At 40.6% G+C, this 23201-nt stretch overlaps 2 protein-coding genes across 2 annotated transcripts in view; one reads left to right on the plus strand and one right to left on the minus strand.

Annotated features, from left to right (window-relative positions):
• The window catches only part of RABEP1 (rabaptin, RAB GTPase binding effector protein 1), a 278399-nt gene that overhangs the window by 146414 nt on the left and 108784 nt on the right, over positions 1–23201 (plus strand). The window lies entirely within an intron of this gene.
• The window catches only part of NUP88 (nucleoporin 88), a 38021-nt gene that overhangs the window by 10499 nt on the left and 4321 nt on the right, over positions 1–23201 (minus strand). The window contains exons 4-8 of the mRNA XM_036895974.2: positions 20572–20658; positions 17211–17387; positions 13786–13972; positions 13134–13281; positions 8942–9040 (exon numbers count right to left, since the gene is read on the minus strand). Coding sequence (XP_036751869.2) covers positions 8942–9040; positions 13134–13281; positions 13786–13972; positions 17211–17387; positions 20572–20658 — 698 coding nt within the window. The remainder of the gene's footprint in view (positions 1–8941; positions 9041–13133; positions 13282–13785; positions 13973–17210; positions 17388–20571; positions 20659–23201) is intronic.

The following is a 23201-nucleotide window of genomic DNA, read 5'->3' on the forward strand; positions in this document are numbered from 1 at the left end:
CCTAAAGCCTGCAATGGCAATAAGTACATATCTTTAAATAATCACCCTAAATGTAAATGGACTGAATGCACCAATCAAAAGACACAGTAACAGAATGGATAAAAAAGCAAAACCCATCTATATGCTGCTTACAAGAGACACACCTCAAACCCAAAGACATACGCAGACTAAAAGTCAAGGGATGGAAAAAGATATTTCATGCAAACAATAGGGAGAAAAAAGCAGATGTTGTAGTAATAGTATCAGACAAAATAAGACTTCAAAACAAAGAAAGTAACAAGAGATAAAGAAGGACATTACATAATGATAAAGGGCTCCGTCCAACAAGAGGATATAACCATTATAAACATCTATGCACCCAATACAGGAGCACCAATATATGTGAAACAAATACTCACAGAATTAAAGGAGGAAATAGAATGCCATGCATTCATTTTAGGAGACTTCAACACACCACTCATTCCAAAGGACAAAGTTTACCAGAAAGAAAATAAGTAAGGACACAGGGGCACTGAACAACACACTAGAACAGATGGACCTAATAGACATCTACGGAACTCTACACCCAAAACCAGCAGCACACACATTCTTTTCAAGTGCACATGGAATATTTTCCAGAATAGATAACATACTAGGCCACAAAAAGTCCCTCAGTAAACTCAAAAAGACTGAAATTCTACCAACCAACTCCTCAGACAACAAAGGCATAAAACTAGAAATAAATTGTACAAAGAAAACAAAAAGGCTCACAAACATGTGGAGACTTAACAACATGCTCCTAAATAATCAATGGAACAACGACCAAATTAAAATGGAGATCCGGCAATATATGGAAACAAATGACAACAACAACACAAAGCCCCAACTTCTGTGGGACGCAGCAAAAGCAGTCTTAAAAGGAAAGTATATAGCAATCCAGGTCTATTTAAAGAAGGCAGAACAATCCCAAATGAATAGTCTAAAGTCACAATTATTGAAATTTGAAAAAGAAGAACAAATAAGGCCCAAAGTCAGCAGAAGAGGGGACATAATAAAGATCAGAGAATAAATAAATAAAATTGAGAAGAATAAAACAATAAAAAAAAAATCAATGAAACCAAGAGCTGGTTCTTTGAGAAAATAAACAAAATAGATAAGCCCTTAGCCAGACTTGTTAAGAGAAAAAGAGGATCTATACACATCAACAGAATCAGAAACGAGAAAGGAAAAATCATGACGGACCCCACAGAAATACAATGAATTATTAGAGAATACTATAAGAATCTATATGCTAATGAGTTGGAAAACCTAGAAGAAATGGACAACTTCCTAGAAAAATACAACCTTCCAAGTCTGACCAAGGAAGAAACAGAAAATCTAAACAGACCAATTACAAGCAAAGAAACTGAATCGGTAATCAAAAAACTACCCAAGAGCAAAACCCCGGGCCACATGGATTTACTGTGGAATTTTATCAGACATACAGTAAGACATAATACCCATTCTCCTTAAAGTTTTCAAAAAAATAGAAGAGGAGGGAATACTTCCAAACTCACTCTATGAAGCCAGCATCACTCTAATACTAAAAGAAGGCAGACCCCACCAAAAAATAAAATTACAGACCAATATTCCTGATGAACATAGATGCAAAAATACTCAATAAAATATTAGCAAACCGAATTCAAAATTACATCAAGAGGATCATATACCATGACCAAGTAGGATTCATCTCAGGGATGCAAGGATGGTACAACATTCGAAAATCTATCAACATCATCCACCACATCAACAAAAAGGACAAAAACCACATGATCATCTCCACAGATGCTGAAAAAGCATTTGACAAAATTCAACATCCATTCATGATAAAAACTCTCAACAAAATGGGCATAGAGGGCAAGTACCTCAACATAATAAAGGCCATATATGATAAACCTACAGCCAACATCATACTTAACATCGAGAAGCTGAAAGCTTTTCCTCTAAGATCGGGAACAAGACAGGGATGCCCACTCTCCCCACTGTTATTCAACGTAGTACTGGAGGTCCTAGCCACTGCAATGAGACAAAACAAAAAAATACAAGGAATCCAGGTGGGTAAAGAAGAAGTCGAACTGTCACTATTTGCAGATGACATGATATTGTACATAAAAAAACCTAAAGACTCCACTCCAAAACTACTAGAATATCTGAATTCAGCAAAGTTAAAGGATACAAAAATTAATACACAGAAATATGTTGCTTTCCTATACACTAACAATGAACTGGCAGAGAAATCAGGAAAACAATTCCATTCACAATTGCATCAAAAAGAATAAAATACCTGGGAATAAAACTAACCAAGGAAGTGAAAGACCTATACCCTGAAAACTCCAAGACACGCTGAAGAAAAATTAAAGAGGACACTAAAACATGGAAACTCATCCCATGCTCTTGGCTCAGAAGATTTAATATTGTCAAAATGGCCATCCTGCCTAAAGCAATCTACAGATTCAATGCAATCCCTACAAAAATACCAACAGCATTCTTCAATGAACTGGACAAATAGTTCTCAAATTCATATGGAACCACCAAAGATCCCGAATAGCCAAAGCAATCCTGAGAAGAAAGAATAAAGTGGGGGGGGATCTTACTCCCCAACTTAAAGCTCTACTACAAAGCCACAGTAATCAAGACAATTTGGTACTGGCACAAGAAAAGAGCCACAGACCAGTAGAACAGAATAGAGACTCCAGATATTAACCCAAACATATATGGCCAATTAGTATATGATAAAGGAGCCATGGACATACAAGGGGGAAATGACAGTCTTCAACAGCTGGTCTTGGCAAAACTGGACAGCTACATGTAAGAGACTGAAACTGGATCATTGTCTAACCCCATACACAAAAGTAAATTCAAATGGATCAAATATCTGAATGTAAGTCATGAAACCATAAAACTCTAGAAAAAAATATAGGCAAAAATCTCTTGGACATAAACATGAGCAACTTGTTCATGAACGTATCTCTCTGGGCAAGGGAAACAAAAGCAAAAATGAACATGTGGGACTCTATCAAGCTGAAAAGCTTCTGTACAGCAAAGGACACCATCAGTAGAACAAAAAGGTACCCTATAGTATGGAAGAATATATTCATAAATGACAGATCTGATAAAGGGTTGACATCCAAAATATATAAAGAGCTCATGCACCTCAACAAACAAAAAGCAAAAAATCCAATTAAAAAATGGGCAGAGGAACTGAACAGACAGTTCTCCAAAGAAGAAATTCAGATGGCCAACAGACACATGAAAAGATGCTCCCCATCGCTAGTCATCAGAGAAATGCAAATTAAAACCACAATGAGATATCACCTCACACCAGTAAGGACCACCATCATCGAAAAGACAAACAACAACAAATGTTGGCGAGGTTGTGGAGAAAGGGGAAGCCTCCTACACTGCTGGTGGGAATGTAAATTAGTTCAACCATTGTGGAAAGCAGTATGGAGGTTCTTCAGAATGCTCAAAATAGAAATACCATTTGACCCAGGAATTCCACTTCTAGGAATTTACCCTAAGAATGCAGGAGCCCAGTTTGAAAAAGACATATGCACCCCTATGTTTATCGCAGCACTATTTACAATAGCCAAGAAATGGAAGCAACCTAAGTGTCCATCAGTAGATGAATGGATTAAGATGTGGTACATATACACAATGGAATATTATTCAGCCATAAGATGAAAAAAAATCCTACCATTTGCAACAACATGGATGGAGCAAGAGGGTATTATGCTCAGTGAAATAAACCAGGCGGAGAAAGACAAGTACTAAATGATTTCACTCATATGTGGAGTATAAGAACAAAGAAAAAACTGAAGGAGCAAAACAGCAGCAGAATCACAGAACCCACAAGAATGGACTAACAGTTACCAAAGGGAAAGGGACTAAGGAGGATGGGTGGGAAGGGAGGGATAAGGGGGGAGAAGAAAGGGGGCATTACGATTAGCATGTATAATGGGGGGAGGGCTGTACAACACAGCCAAGTAGTGATTCTACAGAATCTTGCTATGCTGATGGACAGTGACTGTAATGGGGTTTGTGGGGGGGGGGCCTTGATGATGGGAGGAAGTCTAGTAAACATAATGTTCCTCATGTAATTGTAGATTAATGATACCAAAAAAAAAAAGTGGGGAGAGTGGGCATCCTTATCTTGTTCCCGATATTAAAGGATAAGCTTTCAGCTTCTCACTGTTAAGTATAATGTTTGGTGTGGGCTTTGTCATATATGGCCTTTATTATGTTGAGGTACTTGCCCTCTATACCCATTCTGTTGAGAGTTTTTATCATGAATGGATGTTGAATTTTATCAAATGCTTTTTCAGCATCTATGGAAATGATGATGTGGTTTTTGTCCTTTTTTTGAGGTAGTGGATGATGATGATGGATTTTTGAATGTTGTACCATCCTTGCATCCCTGGGATGAATCCCACTTGACCATGATGGATGATCTTTTTGATGTATTTTTGAAATTGGTTTGCTAATATTTTGTTGAGTATTTTTGCATCCATGTTCATCAGGGTATTGGTCTGTAATTTTCTTTTTTTATGGTTTCTTTACCTGGTTTTGGTATTACAGTGATGCTGGCCTCATAGAATGAATTTAGGAGTATTCCCTCATCTTCTACTTTTTGGAAAATGTTAAGGAGGATGGGTATTAGGTCTTCACTAAATGTTTGATAAAATTCAGCAGTGGAACTATCTGGTCCAGGAGTTTTGTTCTTAGGTAGTTTTTTGATTAGCAATTCAATTTCTTTGCTGTTAACTGGTCTGTTCCGATTTTCTGTTTCTTCCTGGGTCAGCCTTGGAAGGTTGTATTTCTCTAGAAAATTGTCCATTTCTTCTAGATTATCCAGTTTGCTAGCATATAATTTTTCATAGTATTCTCTCATAATTCTTTGTATTTCTGTGGTGTCTGTAGTGATATTTCCTTTCTCATTTCTGATTCTGTTTATGTGTGTAGACTCTCTTTTTTTCTTGATAAGTCTGGCTAGGGGTTTATCCATTTTGTTTATTTTCTCAAAGAACCTGCTTTCATAGATTCTATTGTTTTATTCTTCTCTATTTTATTTATTTCTTTAATCTTTATTATGTCCCACCTTGTACTGACTTTGGGCCTCATTTTTTCTTCCTTTTCTAGGTTCATTAATTGTGAATTCAGACTGTTCATTTGGGATTGTTCTTCTTTCCTGAGGTAGGCCTGTTTTGCAATATACTTCACTCTAAGCATTGCCTTCACTGCATCCCACAGATTTTTGTGGTGTTGTATTATTGTTGTCATTTGTCTCCATATATTGCTTGATCTGTTTTTATTTGGTCATTGATCCATTGATTATTTAAGAGCATGTTATTAAGCCTCCATGTGTTTGTGAGCTTTTTCATTTTCTTTGTGTAATTTATTTCTAGTTTCATACCTTTGTGCTCTGAGAAGCTAGTTGGTACAATTTCAATGTTTCTGAATTTACTGAGGTTCTTTTTGTGGCCTAGTATATGATCTACTCTTGAAAATGTTCCATGTGCACTTGAGATGAACGTGTATCCTGTTGCTTTTGGATGGAGTGTTCTGTAGATGTCTGTTAGGTTCATCTGTTCTAATATGTTGTTCAGTGCCTGTGTCTCTTCACTTATTTTCTCTCTGGTTGATTTGTCCTTTGGAGTGAGTGGTGTGTTGAAGTCTCCTAAAATGAATGCATTGCATTCTATTTCCCCCTTTAATTCTGTTAGTATTTGTTTCACATGTGTAGGTGATCCTGTGTTGGGTCCATAGATATTTATAATAGTTATATCCTCTTGTTGGACTGACCCTTTTATCATTATGTAATGTCCTTCTTTGTCTCGTTACTTTCTTGTTTTGAAGTTTATTTTGTCTGATACAAAAACTGCAACACCTGCTTTTTTCTCACTATTAGTTGCATGAAATATCTTTTTCCATCCCTTTACTTTCAGTCTGTGTATGTCTTTGGGTTTGAAGTGAATCTCTTGTACGCAGCATATAGATGGGTCTTGTTTTTTTATCCATTCAGTAATTCTATGTCTTTTGTTGATGTGTTCAGACCATTTACATTTAGGGTGATTATCAATAGGTATGCACTTATTGACATTGCAGGCTTTAGATTCAGGGTTACCAAAGGTTCAAGGGTAATTCCTTTACTATCTAACAGTCTAACTCACTTCATATGCTATTACAAACACAACCTAAAGATTCTTTTTTTTCCTTTTTCTTCCTCCTCCATTCTTTGTATGTTATGAATCATATTCTGTACTCTTTGTCTATCCCTTGGGTGATATCTATTTAGCCTTAGAAATACTTCCATCTATAGGAGACCCTCCAAAATGCACCATGGAGGTGGTTTGTGGGAGGTAAATTCTCTCAGCTTTTGCTGATCTGAAAATTGTTAAATCCCTCCTTCAAATTTAAATGATAATCTTCCTGAGTAGAGTATTCTTGGTTCGAGGCCATTCTGCTTCATTGCATTAAATATATCATGCCACTCCCTTCTGGCCTGTAAGGTTTCTGTTGATAATTCTTACGATAGATAGCCTGATGCGTTTTCCTTTCTTTGTGATCTTTTTTCTCCCTCTAGCTGCTTTTAAAAGTCTGTCTTTATCCTTGATCTTTGCCATTTTAATTAAGTCTTGATGTTGTCTTCCTTGGGTTCCTTGTGTTGGGAGATCTGTGCACCTCCATGGCTTGAGAGACTATCTCCTTCCCCAGATTGGGGAAGTTTTCAGCAATTACCTCCTCAATGACACTTTCTATCCCTTTCTCTCTCTTCTTCTTCTGTTACCCCTATAATGCAAATATTTTTCCGTTTGGATTGGTCTCACACTTCTCTCGATATTCTTTCATTCTTAGAGATTGTTTTTTCTCTCTGTGCCTCAGCTTCTTTGTATTCCTGTTCTCTGATTTCTATTCCATTTACCATCTCTTCTACTATATCTAACCTGCTTTTATATCCCACCATTGTATGTTTCATTTCAGATATGGAATTTCTTAATGATTGAATCTCCAACCTAAATTCATTCCTGAGTTCTTGAATATTTTTCTGTACCTCCATAAGCATGTTTATAATTTTTATTTTGAACTCTCAGGAAGATTGGTGAGTTGTTTCATTTGTCCCTTTTTCTGGGGTTTGTGAGATTTTGGTCTGAACCATGTTCTTTTGATGTTTCATATTTCTATGTGGTGCCCACTAGTGCATAGAAGCTCCAGTCTCTGGAGCTGCTCAGTCCCTAGAGTGAGGTTGGGTGTCGTAGGGGAGTGGAGCTGGTGCCTGGGGGGAAGGAAAGATCTGTTTCCTGATTCCTGTCTGCGGTGCCTGTCTCCACTGTCAGAGCCAGTGGACCAAGCACACAGGTGTAATTCTCTGTGCTTTGCATCTCTAGGTTTTGTAGGTAGGGCCTCCCTGTGGCTGGTCTGATGCCAACACAGTGACTGCCGTTTTGTGAACCAGTGCTGGCAGGCTAGGAGGGAGGCACAGCAGGCTGTGTGTCACAGTGGGGTGCCTTGGAGCTGAGTAGACAGCCAGGGGGATGGAGCGCCGGAAGCTCCTCAAAGTTCCCAACCAGCTGGGCTGAGGGAGCCCAGACACCTTGTCTAGCTCTCCCCTCCTCCGCGCAGCAAGCTCTGTGCACACCCAGCCTTCAGCAGCCCTCTTGCTGCTAGGAAGCCTCAGACTGCCTGCCTTTCCTCTGACAAAGAGTGGCCGGATGTGGATCCCCGTCCTCCACAAACGGCCAGTATCTCAGTCTATCAAGCACTCTGCCTTTCTGAGCTCCCCAATGTCCAGAGCACTACACAATATAGGTTTCTGCTCACAAAGCAGATCTCCAGGACTAGGTGTTCAGCAGTCCCAAGCTTCCACCCACCTCCCCGCTCTGTTTCTCTTCCTCCTGCTGGTGATCTGGGGTGGGGGAAGGGCTCGGGTCCTGCCAATTAAGGCTGTCATACATTACCCTGTTTCATGAGGTCTGCTGTTTGTGAGGTCTGTATGCAGTCTGGTTCAGCCTTCTTTCTTGTTGCTGTTTTAGGGCTAGTTGTATTAACTAACTATATTTTTGTAGTATTTGTGGCTTGGGGAGGAGTCCTGTGTCTCACCTCTCACGCTGCCATCTTGAATCTCCTCATTCTAGCTGTTGGTTTTTCACAGGAAGGAAGTTCCTTTCTATTGCTAGTTTGTTAAGTGTTTTTAACAGGAAAGACCATTGGATTTTCTTAATATTTTTGTCTACTGAGATGATCATATGGCTTTATCCTTTATTCTACTGATATGGTGTAATACATTGATTTCTGGATGTTCTGCATCCCTGGGATAAATCCCACTTAGTCATGGTATATAATCCTTTTAATATGTTGCTGGATTTGGTTTGCTAGTATTTTGTTGGGGTTTTTATGCATTTATATTTGTAAGAGTTATTTGTCTATAGTTTTCTTCTCTTGGATGTCTTTGTCCAGTTTTGGTATCAGGGTAATACCTCAGAATTTGTGTAGAATTGGTATTAATTCTTTAAATTAAGTGAAACCATCTTGTCCTGAAGTTTTCTTTTGGGGTAGTTTTTTGATCAGTAATTCAATCTCTTTACTTGTTACACATCTACTCAAATTTTCTACTTCTTCTTGAGTCACTTTTGTTAAGTCTGTCTTTCTAGGAATCTGCCTACTTCACCCAGGTTATCTAACTGGCACACAGTTGTTCTTAGCATTCCCTAATAATCTTTTATGTTTCTGTAAGGTCAGTGGAAATAATCCGGCTTTCATTCCCAAGTGTAGTAACTTGAGTCTTCTCTTATTTTTTGGTCAGTCTAGCTAAAGGTGTTTTCAAATAACCATCTTTTGTTTTCATTGTTTTTCTCTATTATTTTTATATTCTAAACTACTTTTTGATAGAATCTGTGAAACATACTAAAAAGCACAGAAAGCTCACCTGATCGAAGAAATTTGTCAAGTTCATGAATCCAAGTTAGCCCAACACTATGTACACCAGCTTCATGAGTGCAGTGGTATCTTGAGGGACACTTGGGATCTGCAAATGGATCATCAATGATATAAAGGCAACCATTAGAAAACAAAGAATTCACCCAGTAGCCCACCAACATATTTGTTGATGGAAGTGATGAAAGGTCTATGGAATCTTCATACTATGGCACTCTGTCAGGCTTTTTGAAATTTTAAGATCTGAGTTTAATTTTCAAAACATTTTAATGTATTAAAAAATTATAACTAATAAACACAATCCAAATATATCACTTTCTAAATGTTAACACAACGGAGTTCACCAAAACATAAACACTTGCTGTTGAGGCACTGCTGCCAGGCCCACCTGCAAGCTCACCCCTTGTTCAGATCCGTGCTGGCACAGGGGTGGGCAAGGTCCAGCTCATGGTGTAGCTGAAGGCTCTGGACCCTCTAAGTGAACGTCTGTGCTGCTGGGAGGGGCACATTGGGAATGTCAACATTGTTGTCATTAGAGCAGCTGATACTCCCATTACTGATATTTATCAGAATTAAACCATCAGCTGCCTTGCTGACTTCCTCAAAGTGGTTGATGTGGCAGCCCATGAGGAAGGACGTAGGTGCCATGACAAAGTTCAGCATCTGCTGGGACAGGATGGGTACAAAGGTGTGCTGCCATTGCAGAGGGTGTAGGTAGACCATGAAGCACTCAGCCACCAGCATCAGCAGCACCCAGTTGCAGGAGAAGAACATTACCCGCCGCTCCGTAAGAAGGCAGGTGAGGACCTGCAGCCCCTTCTCAGGGCTGAAGCACAGCAAGGGCATGTGAAGGTCCAAGTCTATGATTGGGCTTTTGGGGTTCGCATGTGAGGGAAACACGATCTGTAGTTGTTTCATGTTTAGTATCAGATGCAGCGGTCCAGGTGGTGGGCTAGGAATCAGAGAGAATTTTGCAGCAACATCTTTGATATGATTGATGACTTCAAAATCTTTACGGAACTTCAGATGAGTCAATAAACAGGAGAGGCAGTCCTTGAGGGCGCTGCAGTAGGGAGACCTGGAGACCATGCACACTGCAAAAGGCATGAAGCCTCCTACTCTGCTCACAGGCAGCTGCAGTGATTCCCGGTGTGCACTGCTGTTGTAGAAGCAGTACCCATCATGCAGTGGTCGATAGTACTGAGCCACCACGCTGCAGGTTCTGTTCCCACAGACACTGGTCAGCACCAGAAAATGGACACACTCCTCCTTTGGTTCAGAGGCCACATACATGTCCCCTGGGAATCACAGCTTGGGGAGGGCAACCAGGTCCATACCGTTGGGGATACTGATGTCCTTGGAGTCCAGCCCTCTTGGGCCGCCGGAAGGCCCTTCCTGGGTGCTGCCCTGGGCTTCTCCTGTTTCTTTTTTAAGGAGTGCCGGCAGGCCTTGCTCAGAGTCCTGGAGCCCACCCCAGCCACATGACTGTCCTCCTGACTGATGAAAGGAGGTACAAAAATGGACAGGGCCTCTGGATCGAGAGAGGAAAGGCTTTTGAGTCCCTTACTCTGGGCAACCTAATCAACTGTGAAAATGTGCCAGTCAGGCTCTTCTTCACATAGAATGTTACATCCATGAAGACCACACTGTGAACAATCTGATAGGAACTACAGTTGGAGGAGCAAATGAGTGACTGCAGGTAACACCCCAGACAGCTGATGGGCCGGGCCCTCCTGCTGACACTTCCTGGAGCCCCCTGCTTTCTGCTCTCTCTCCTCTATCCGGAGTGCTCCCTGGCGGCCCCTGCAGACCTTCTTCCTGGCTGTGACCCCTCAGGGCTGAGCCCTTGCCCGAAGGGCCCACCACCTGGACCGCTACAGGCAGGTACTTGCCCACCCACCTGCCTGGCTATCTGGTGGTTCTGCTGGCACACATGGGGCCAGGTCCAGAAGTCCTGCTCCCAGCTCAGATCTCTTTCCTGACCCAACTACAGCCAAGTGCCTTCTGGGCGGGTCCTTTAAAGCTTCAAAACTGGGTCCTGTGCTGGTTATAGGCTCCTGGGCAATGTAGATGGCACAGGGCTGCAGGCTCTGCCCCAGGGTCCCCACTGGCAAACCCAAAGCACCCCACTGTGCCTTTGGCACCTGCCACCATGCACCACACTGGCATGACCTAAGGCTCAGGTTAGGCATGGCTTCACCACTAATGCTTCCTTCCAGTCTTCTGTTGGAGAACCCTGCCTCTGCGCACCTGGCCCAGGGCTCCCCACCTGCATCCCTGTCCACTCTCACAAAGGGGCGTCCCTGTCTAAAGAGCACACATCACCTCGTGTCCACTATCCCCAAAGGCAGTGGCTCTTCCTCTCTGGTGCTATCCTCCTACCCCAGCAGACTAGGCCCTTGCGTGGGTCCAAACAAGCCCACAGGCCATCTATGTCCCCCCACAGGATCAAAGAGCACTGGTTTCTATGTTACCATTATTGCTATATGCTCCCATGTGAATTTCTCACAGGGAATTGACACCCCCCACCCCCCTCACCCAGAGCCCCTCCTCCCAACTCCCCTCCCCCACAACCTCGCCCCCCCTCCCCCTCCCCAGATGCTATATTATTTTTATCTGTTTTGTATGTTGGAGTTCTGCATTAACACCTCTAAAAACAACATTAAGCTATAAAAAGTTTAAAAACTGGTCTATGACAATTATATCTCTGAACAAAATACTGAAGATTCTTTTCATTTGCCTACACTTTAGACTTAATTTAAGGATCAAATAATCTCATTAGGTCTATTCTTGTTTATAGCTTTTCAAAATGTGTCTGTGGTACTGAAGTCAACAGAAAAATTGTAATATTGGGATGTAACAGGAATCTGCTATGAAAAAGAGGCAACAATAGTAACTGAAGCAGAAGCTTGCTAGACACCTCATGTTAACTGGTAACCATTTACTAATGTCACTAAAAACCTGTGTATGCCTTAAGTACAATGTGAACAAGTCAAAGATGTATCAGTTTCACATGTAAAATGTAAATTCTTATTTGGAAGAACCAAGATAAAAATGCCTACATTTAAGATTTCCCAAATATGTATCTTTATAAGGAAATCAAATAGTTCACATCATTGTGAATATTTATAAAGCAAAATATTGAGGCTATTTATATGCTCCAAAAAGTTTAAGTGACATGCCCAATGGGTCCTCTTTGCTGGTTTATCATGTAAGGACTACTATCCCCTTAAATGTTTTTGGCTATACTTTAGCACAGAGTTGAAGCCGTTATTACCAAACCTAGGCAAACTGGCTAGTAGGACTGTAAGTAGATGAGGTCAGGTTGCTGCTAAGACTGGACTTCCTTTCTGTGTATGGAACAGAGGAACACCATGAAAGGTATACCCAAATATTCCAGAGTAAACTTTTGCTCCTCGTTTTCCATAGGGAATATGACAAGATCCTATAGGAGACTCTGTGAAAGGGTGAGAAGGCAAATAGGATTATAGGATTTTTGTATTAGAAGGGACAGTTTAGTGATCATCTGATGTTATCTCTACTGTTCTCAGATGAGAAAACTGAAGATGAGAGAGGACAACTGCCTGATACTACAGAGCCTATTGTCAGAGCTGTAAACTAGAACCTAGGACACTCCAGAAAGTCACAAACCCCTTCCACTCAGCCACTCTGTCTGAATGACACATTCTTTGATTGTCTCAGCCGTTTATCCAAGAGCTCCCTAGATAGACAGAAGTTGCTAGAAGGACATGGTACGAACTCAAGTAAGTTAAAACAAAAGATATAAGGACAACATTCAAACTGGGTCTAGGTATAATAAGAATGTGTTCCAACATCGAGAGATATTTTAATGAGGTATCTTAACTATCAGCATAATTTTATTTTTAAAGTGCATTGAAGTGTGCATACATTAAAATATTTGAATCATGAAACCTACTTTTGATTGGACCAGGAAAAATTAACTATTACAAATCTGGATCCAGATTTAAGACCACTTTCTTAAAATTTGGGAAATTTGCTTAGTCTTTCTTAGACCTACAGTGTAATATAGTGACTAATAAGTCACAGAACCTGTTCGCCCTTTTAAAGGCTGAAACACAGACCAAGTTACATGGGGAACAGTCTGTGATAGTCTGGGTAAAAATACAACGGGATAAAATAACTATATTTAGTGAATACTTTACCTTTATGAAGTTTGATTGGACAAGAAAAGTCAGTATCAAAGGGATCATCTTCTCCAGACGCCAGCTTCAGGGCGAGCTCCAACTCAACACACTCAAACACGTAGAGAGAAGGGATGAGGTCGGCCCTGGAATCCCAGGACTTTTCTGACTATAAAAAAAAGGCATTGTAAAATTTTAGTTTTTCATGTTCATTTGAAAATGTACACAATTAAACAGAAGCAAAAAGCTGGATCAAACAGTGCTTTCAAATTCATCTTCATTTCATGCCCTATTCTAATAGTGCCTTGTTATTCTTAAAGAGAAAAAAAAGAAAAGGCCTCTCTTCTTTCAGGAAGACATAGATAAACAAGTTTAGAGAAGAGCCAAGTTAGTGATTCAAAGGTTCTTTACATCTGTGACTGACAACTACAATTTATAGAATTTAGAAGGAAATAATATGTAGTAGGTTGGTGGGCCAACTAAGTTCGGCACCTTCTACCTTCCTTCCTAGGTTTTTTAAGTGGACTTCAATTAATTTTATGTGTTTTTATTTTCAAAATAAACGTAAGTGCTAGATAGCAAGTAAAATTCCTCACATACTGAGGATTCGCACTGGCCCAGGAGCCACACCAGGTACTGGGGACACCCCCACACCCACACGAGCCTGACTTACTGTCTGGTCATCTTCTTCTTCCCCTTCCAGCACGACACAGTGATACAGCATTCCCGACTCGGTGGCAATCACTAAGATGTTGGGGACGCAGGGTAAACAGAGTACAGCACAAGCATCATAACCATAGTTATCTTCAGCTGCTGGATGCATGGGCAAAGGACCTAACAGCTTTCCAATATTGCCAGGGCTAAAGAAAGAGTAAAAACATATTCGGGCAATGTTGACAGAACTAACCATGCCTATCACTTAAAACCCTTTTATGACTTTGTCTTTCTCCAGTTGTCATTAAAAACCTAGTATATGCCAGTGTCTCCAGTTTTTCACTTTTCCACTTAATTTCTACTTCTCTGGTGGTGCCTCTCAACTGGAGATAATTTTGCCCCTGAAGAGACACTGGCAACGTCTGAAGACATTTTTGGTTGTCATAACTGGGGGCACAGGGAGGTCACTGGTGTCTAGAGGTCAGAAATGCTGCTGACCAGTCCCACCAGGACAGCCCCCTACAACAAAGAATTACTCAGCTCAGAATGTCAATAGTGCAGATGCTGAGAAACCGTGCCCTAAACATAGGATGGTTATGCTTTCACCACTCCCCTGAAGCTACTCCCCGGCAGTTACTGAAGAGATTTGAATGGCTAAATCCAAAAGGCAGTGCCCTTGACCTACTGCAATGACTGATTAATAATGGCTGCTTTTTAGCAAACTTAACATCCCCAACAATTCTTTTCCTGGTTCTCTTTCTACTCCAGCTCTCTAAACATACCTTTCTAATGTCCTTTGCTAATTTGTCTCTTAAATACTGGAGCTCTTCAAGATTCTGTTGCAAGCCCTCTTTTCAAAATATACACTTACATGAGAGTGTATTACACTATGCCTGATTTTGACTACTATCTATATTCTGATGATTCCCAAATCTTTTCTTTGGAAATATAGCTTATCTTCAGGGCTTCAGACCCACCTATTTAGTTGGATTAGACAAATGCACTTATTCAGTGTGAGATGACACCCCCAAGGAATTGATGGTTTAGGTGGGGAAGCAGACATTTAACTAGAATTACTATGCCACATGGCAAATGTACTAATGCAAAGACATACAGAGTACAAAGGAACATGGAATGGTCCAAAGAAAGTGAGGTGTGTAAGAAAGGAAACAAAAATAAGTGAGATCAATGGCAAAGAGTATGTTTTGGGAAGGGGTGGTAAACAATCCAAGGTAGGGAGCAGCATATACAAAGTCCTAGAGGCATGAAAGACAAGGAATTTACAGGAAGGAAACTTGGCTTAGCTGATGGGAGGAAAAATACCAAGTCTAAAGCAACAGAAAAGAAGCCAGGCAGATAGTCAGGGTTGGCTCATGAAGCAGATGGTCTCATAGGCCATGTTAAATGGTTGGAATCTTTCTGCTGGGTGACAGTATGTCATTAGAGGTTTAAATCAAGAGTGATGGAGCTTCACTTTCCTAAGATTAACCTGGGAGTAGTGAGGTGGATGACATGGAAGGGACCAAAATGGGATAGAAGGCAACTATTTAAGAGAAGGCACATCTAGGCAGAAGATGCTGAATGTCGGAAGCAAGGACAAGGGAATAGAGAGAAGGGTGTATACAGTCAAGAAATTCATAGAATTTTGAGACCAGATTGGATGTAAGAAGATGTGGAAGATGACTTTCAGGTTTTGGGCTAAGTTACCAGGTAGAGCATAGTGTGGACAAAGGAGGGCTAAGTAGCAGGGGGAGGGAGAGTAAAGGTGGGTAGTAATGTTAATATAATAGTGATATTATAAAAATATTATATGCATTTATAAAATCATGTATATGTATAAAACAAAATATAAGATAAAAAATTCGTAATTAATAAAAAGATCATGGGTGAATGGTACAGAACACTGTCCAGGGGAAGGCAACTGACAGCAGATCCTCACCATTCTGCAATCTATCAAGCTCTTATCTTTAACATTTTGCATACTCTCTTCTCCCTCTTGGAACCACTTCTGCTTCCACTTTTAACTAGCAAACCCTTCAGATCCAAGCTTTTATATTACATCTTCCCAGTCTTCCAAGACAGGCAGGCTTTCACCCTGCCCACTCACACAGCACCCTGTGTGATAGCACATCACATTGTTCTAGTTACTGGTTTGCTGTATGACCTTCCAGTAGACAAGGAGCTACATAGCAGGGACCTTGCCTTCAATCCTGTGTTCCCATCTTCAGTGACATAGTGGGCCCTAAATATCTGATTAATTGATTTATAAGTGAATGAACTACAATGTTCACAGTCTTTGGCCTTATGTATCTCTAACTGTAAATTTTCCCTAAATTCCTATCCTCTACTGACTGTCTCACTATGGCAGATGATTCTTATCTCTTTATTTTTACCTTTTACTCCCCAGTCCTGTATTTCCAAGAGACCATGGAGTATTTCCATTTTATTGGCCCAATACTGCACCATTGACCATTTGTAAAAACAATTAGCTGCACTTCCTGACCTCAATATTCTTTCTGTGAATGGCTCACTCTCTTATCCAAACAGTAACTAAGTCTCAGTGATACTTCCTTTGCAATATCTGCTGTGTTCATTTCTTACTTTGCATTATAACCACCCTTGTTCAAACTCTTGTAGTCTTTAAGCTAAATTTTGCAACACCTTCTTTAAAAGTGTCTCTGTGTCAGTCCTTTCCTAACCAGTTGTCTTATTCATCTGTTTAGAAACTATCACTGGCTTCTTACTACATTATTCCTACAGAAAAGACGCCAAAGTCTTTAACTAGGTGTTTAATTCCACCAAATTTTCCCTGGGCAGATACTTCTAGCTTTATCATTTGATAAACCTCTGCTCTAGCCTCAAATGTCTAACCACTGAACTTGAATGATACCTGCCCTTGTGTTCATATTCTACTTCATGCTGCCCTTCTGACTAAAATGTCCTACCCTTCCGTGGTGTGTCCTTTAACCATGCATTAGACCTCTAAGTCCTATATGACATCAGTCCTTCTCTTTGAAAATCTCCTGAACTTCTTCACTCAGGTGATCTCTCTGTCCTCTGGGTCTTACTCTCTGTACCACTCAGGTGGCAATGGGTCATTCACTTTTCATGTGTTTGTATGTCTTTTCCCTACAACTGGGACATAATACACCAGACAAGCTCATGAGGCTGTCCCCATGATGTCTTGTTCACATAAAGAAACGCTTTTTTGGTTGACTATACTTTACAAAAACAAATCCAGTCTTAAGTGATTATCCAAGAATTCTACAGAACTTACCCAAATAACATGACATGAAAGGTCCAATGATTGGTACCACTCTCTCCAAAATATGCAAACCACGCTTTAAAAGGCTCCGCACTTCCACAAACTCAAAAACATGGGACCCCAAGTCTAACTATCACAGTCTATACTGGAGCACAAGGTGGGTTACCTCCTCAACTCACCTGTGTAACAGACTAATATAGGTAAGGAAAGTCTCCCCGTTCTCATATAAGATATACAGTGGGTATGCCATTACTTCATCTTTGCCTTTGTGTCCAAGTATATTGCTCGGGACTGCTGAAGATGGCCCAAAGTCAAACGCAACTGCCGTCTCTCCTAGAGATGCAGTATATGCCCTTCTGAAAAGAGATTTAAAAACCAACTTGTTGAAAACAAAAAATGAAATGTCCAATAACAGGAGGTAGGGATGGAGTGTATTCAATGGAGAAGACAAAAATCTACAATTATGAAGAATGTTAAACAACACTAGAAATTACTCCTAAAATTAAAGAAGCAGGCCATAAAGTTGTGCAATGCTATGTTAATTTTAAATGGTTTCAATACACAGACATGCATAAATACAGAAAATAAGCAGGAAGAAAACAAAACGAAAACACTGATATTTATCTCTGAGCAGTAGAATGCATTCATTCCATAAACAGTATTTTTACTAAGTATGTAGGTTCTGGGAGACCATCAGTAAGTTTAACAAAAGCCCTGCCCCCTAGTGAGAGAGACATACAACACACAGCCAGAAAGTAATGCTACGAAGAACAATAATGTAAGGGAAGAGCGTACTGATGGAGCTGCTACTTTAGACTAGGTGGTCTGGGAAGGAGGACCTCTGACCAGTTGATATCTGAGCACAGATTTGGAGGAAGTAAGGGAGCAAGTCTGTGGCTACATGGGGAAGGAGCAGCTGAAGCAGCGGGCAGGACACATGCAGAGGCTCTAAGGTAAATGTTGTCTGATGCCTGGCAAGGGAGGCCAAGGTGGCTGGAGCTCAGAGGGCCAGGGCACAGAGGGAGGAAAGACTGCAGAGCGGCAGGCAGACCCACACATCATGGTGGATTCTGGGAAATCAGTGGGGTGTGGAAAGCAAGGAAGCGGAATAATCTGATTTATACCAAAATTAACACTCTGGCTGCTACACTAAGGCTAGGAGAGGACAAAAAATTTCACTTTCTTCTTAATACTTTTCTATAGTTTTCCCAATTTTCTACATAAAAGTACATTACCTTTATAATCAGGAAAGACAAATGATAAAACATGCTGTTTTTATATTTTAAAATTTAGTATAATTAATTGGTTATCTTCAAACAGATTCCAGTTTAATACAAGGTTAATTAATATGTTTAAAGTAAAATGACAATTTCGGATAGTTGAGAGTTAACATCATTCACAAGTATTATAAGTACCATATCTTAGCTTCTTTATCACATGGAAAGGTATATGGTATCAGGAGGCAAAAAGAACCCCAAAATCCAGAATAAAAGAACTGCCCGAGTTAAACCAAAAAATCAAAACAATGAATGGAAACAAATATACACAGGAGTTAATCTAAATAAAGAGACTTAAATGACTCCCAAGCCATCAAAACTGAACTGCAACTTAATGGATATAGTAAGACTTCTAATAATGGTAGTACTCAGTGAGAGGAAGTATTTAATGAGTACCTGCTCTATGCCAACTTTTTATGCATTATCTCATTTATTCTGTACAATAATCCTAGCAAGTAAGCACTGTTGTTATTTTTTTATATTCATGGAATATACAATCCTGGAAATGAGGCTTAGTGCCTAATCAATGCCAATTTTCCCAGATGCCACAGCTGACAAATGGCAGAGCTGAGATTAGAGCCCCAGTGTGCTGTCATGTCATGAGAGCCAAAGCTCTCATGACGGTACCTGCTCTGCAGCCTCTCCTCTAGACAATGCATCCGCCAAAGGGAGGGTGGTAAGCCAAGGAAACATGCTGCAGGGGAGAAAATGCCCCGATACCAGAACAGGACCTGCCAACTCCCAGAGGCAGGTTATTTCCCCATTGTGGAGATGAATGCACTGGAATTTAAGAAACTGGTACTTTAAGACATTAAAGTCATTTAACTAAACTTTCAGTTCTGGGACTATCAAAGGGAAACAAAGTGGTCCTAGGTAGGTGACAACCTCAACTCCTGGCAGAAGCAGATAAAAATCCTCTCTGGAGGAACATACCCCCAACTTAGGATTTCAATATTTCCAAATATTAAGATCAAATAAACAAACAGCAAGTTCACAAGCGGAGATCAGCAATCACAGAAGGAAGCCACCATGATTGTGGGTCAGGAAGAACAAATACAGATTTAGGTCCCCTATCTCCACCCCAAAGACTTCAAGATTTGAATTTCTCAAATACAGCTATATATAAAATATTCAAGGGTATTATGCTCAGTGAAATAAGCCAGGCGGAGAAAGACAAGTACCAAATGATTTCACTCATATGAGGAGCATAAGAACAAAGAAAAACTGAAGGAACAAAACAGCAGCAGAATCACAGAACCAGAGAATGGACTAACAGTTACCAAAGGACAAGGGACTGGGGAGGAGGGGTGGGAAGGGAGGGATAAGGGGGGTGGAAAAAGAAAGGGGGCATTACGATTAGAATGTATAATGGGGGAGGCACGAGGAGGGCTGTACAACACAGAGAAGACAAGTAGTGATTCTATAGCATCTTACTATGCTGAAGTGGGATTTGTGGGGGGGACTTGGTGAAGGGAGGAGCCTAGTAAACATAATGTTCCTCATGTAATTGTAGATTAATGATACCAAAAAAAAAATTCAAGGAATAAAGGTTTAGAGAAACAAAAATAAAACTATCCAATATGACTACCACAGAAACATGAAAAGAACTAAATTGAACTTCCAGAAATATTGCTAGTGAAAGTTTCACTCTACATGCACACACTGTAGGTGATCATATGCAGCAATAACCAGAAAGATTGGTCAGGAGGCCAGAGGAATGGGATTTGTGAGTTCAGAGGGCGGTTCTGTTAGTGGTCAGAGTAGCCCAGAACTTGCCCGTGTAGTGGGAAGAAAACAGAAAGAAGCCAGGGTTGCAGGAGTGTCAGAGGGCTCTATGTTCCACTCCAGGTTCTGGGATACTAGATGCTGTTCTGGGAGCTCAGCAATCTGCCGACCCACACTGAGTGAGCAGCTGGTAGGCTTCCACCTAATGCTCTCACCTTTTACTTTTTCTGTAACTCTGCAATGTTATAATTTATTCTCTTATTCAAGATACAACAGGGAATCAGTTTCAGCCAGCCACTCAGCTGGATTCAAACTCAATCAGTTTAGAACTTTCTTGAAAAAAACATCAAGCTAGTAGTTACAGTGACATTCTGATTTATAACTTCTTGTTATTCACATGGTCTACTTTTGCTCACTTTTCAGATTACCAAAAGCACATTAAAGTCACCTCTGGAAAACCTTGCAATTTCTGTTAAAATTGCATTTATAATCCCAATAAACTGATCAAATTTTTTTCATGACCCAAATAAAAACTTACCCTTTATTGAGTATTAGATTTTCCTCTTCTGCTTCTGAAAGTACAATGACCTCAGTGGGTGTCTGGGGCTCACGTAGAGAGTAAATTCTAGCAATCAAAAAGAGAAGAAAGCCAGCACTTAAAGTCCGCCTTCATTTCCCCAAGTCCCCTGTCCTCTCCATCTAGTTCAGTTCTTGAGAATTTCCCTACCACTTATCACATTTTTTTCCCAAACATCTTGCTGTTACTGACAAAGTGGCTCACACTATTTGTTCTTTAACAACGTAAGAGGAAGGTTTCCTTGAAACCTGAAGAAATAGTCTCTATCCTTACCAAACTCTTTACCAGTCTACTCCATACCACTGCAACTCTGCCTCTTCCATGCAAGTCCTTAGCCAAACTCACCTTATCTAGTCAACTTGATACTGCCTCTCGGCCTGCCAGCTTCCCTTCAATTATATTCATCTGTCTCTGCCTATTAGACACCATATCTCATCAGAGGAGGAACCATACCTCACTCTTCAACTGGCCAGCAGAGTGAATGACATTTAGCCTGCAATCTAGATGTTTTTGTTATATAGACACCGTATCATGTCATCTCTATTTTCCAAAGGGGAAACTGAAAAAAAAATTTAACCAACATCATTTTAATTTAAAACAACCTAAATTTTCAAAGCATGTATGGCTATCGTTAGGAGGAGAAGGAATTGCCAGAAGGCCAGTAATATCATTATTAGAAAGCTAATCTCCTTTATAAAGTCATCAAATTAGTCACTTATTTTATCTGGCCCCTCACTAAGAATCTTCAAACTAGTATTTTCTGTTATCAGTGAAGTGCCATTTAATAAACGGTTTTAATGAAAATTTGATCCAACTGAACCCTGTGGCCTTCCTAGCTGCCACAGGCATCACTGACTTAAAATACACAGTACTAGACACAGTACTTGTAATGGGGAACAGGGAAAGAAAAAGCAGATGCACTAGGGCATTGGCTGGGAATTTCTTGGTGTCCTAAAATTGTCAACAGGGTCTAAAGCTTAGGAAAACCCTAAGTGTTAAATACTGTGAGCTTTATATAGAAACTTCAATAATTGAGGTCAGATACCTCCTTTAGAGCTTAATGTGAGGAAGACCTAGACCTACGCCATCTCCCGTCTCCTTCTCCAGCAAAAAATAAAAGGAAGACTGAGAGAGGGGGTCAAGAGTCCTTAAGTGTACTTAAGTCCTGTCTGTAACAGGATGGTATTCCCACCTTTCTTCAACCCCAACTCTAAAGGCAAAGGGGTGGGCAGGGAGGTTCCAAGAGAAACATTCAGCCAGATCTAGGGGTACCTGGAATAAGGGGAGATGGTTTCCCCATCTCATAGATGAATCCCAGATGTGTTGCAGAAAACTACAGGCTCCCAAGGTAAGGGAATTCTTGGGTGAACCTGCCATTCATACCCTTGAGCTGCGGGCATGTGAACACTATATGGTATCTACGCCTTACACGGATATTTCTGAAAGAGTTAGGGTAGAGCAACAGAGAGAGGACTTTGGCCTAGTATGCCCAGTTCTCTGCGGTCCTTGGAGGGTAGGGCAAAGGACCTCTGCAGTTATCCTGGCTCCATATGAAAGCTAATAATCGTTAGGTAGAGGAGGAGGGAGGCACCAAGTTCGGGGAAACTCTATCTGGAGAGAGGGTTCAGGGGCTGGGCAGCTGATAAGCCAATGGGAGACAGAGCTCCTCAGTGATGGGGGGAGCTGGAGGCTAAACGCTGCCCCTGAGAAAACACATACACCGTCTGCGGAGAGACTGCCACATCAAGAGGCCACCACAGCGGCTGATGGAACTAGATTAAACCAGGATGAGCAATAATGCCCCTCTTCCCCAAATCACTGACAGAAAACGAGTTAAGATGTTGCTCAGCGATCCCACTCTCCTTACTCCCACTGTCAAGGAGTTAGGCTGAGAGGAAGCAGGAGGCAGCCCTCCTCCTTACATTCACCCCCTACACCTCAAGGTGCTGAGATAAAAAGAAGATTCAAAGGGTGGTCATGCTCCTCCACTAACTTCAGATCCCTCAAGGTCTGACAGGGGACAGGGTCAGGATACAGTGTTGAAATGCATTTGAGACAGATGGAAGTTCTAATAACCAAAAGTAACGAGAAAGCTATGAGATCTGTGTAATACACCATTAAAAATCCACCACCATTCAGCAAAGAAGGAAGACTTGGTAGAGTAGAAGTAATAGAGATTAGGAAAAACAGGACTGGACATATTTGCACCTCAGTTAGTTGAGTCTCCCCAGTAAACTTTTTACTTAAGGCAGATCTGGAAAGTTAACTGTTATTATAGAAATCTGTAGTATCAGGGCATTTAATTACAGACAACAAAACCTAGAAGGGGCTTTAGAAATTACCAAATCAAATCTGCTTATTTTATAAATTGTAAATTGAAAGTCCCTTAAAAAAAGAAGTTTAAGCCCTTAAAGATAAAAGTGGTGCTGGAACAAAAAGTCAAATCTCAATTTCCAATTATACTCTTTCCTCTATGCTACATTACCTCTAAAAGAGTGACATAATGAAAACAGTTTTAGGAAGATTATTTTAACAGTACTTATAGGCCAGAATAGGAAAGGAAAGACTAGAGGCAGGAAGCCTAGTCTGAG

Source organism: Manis pentadactyla, chromosome 4 (assembly GCF_030020395.1).
Source record: "Manis pentadactyla isolate mManPen7 chromosome 4, mManPen7.hap1, whole genome shotgun sequence".
Taxonomy (NCBI): Eukaryota; Metazoa; Chordata; class Mammalia; order Pholidota; family Manidae; genus Manis; species Manis pentadactyla.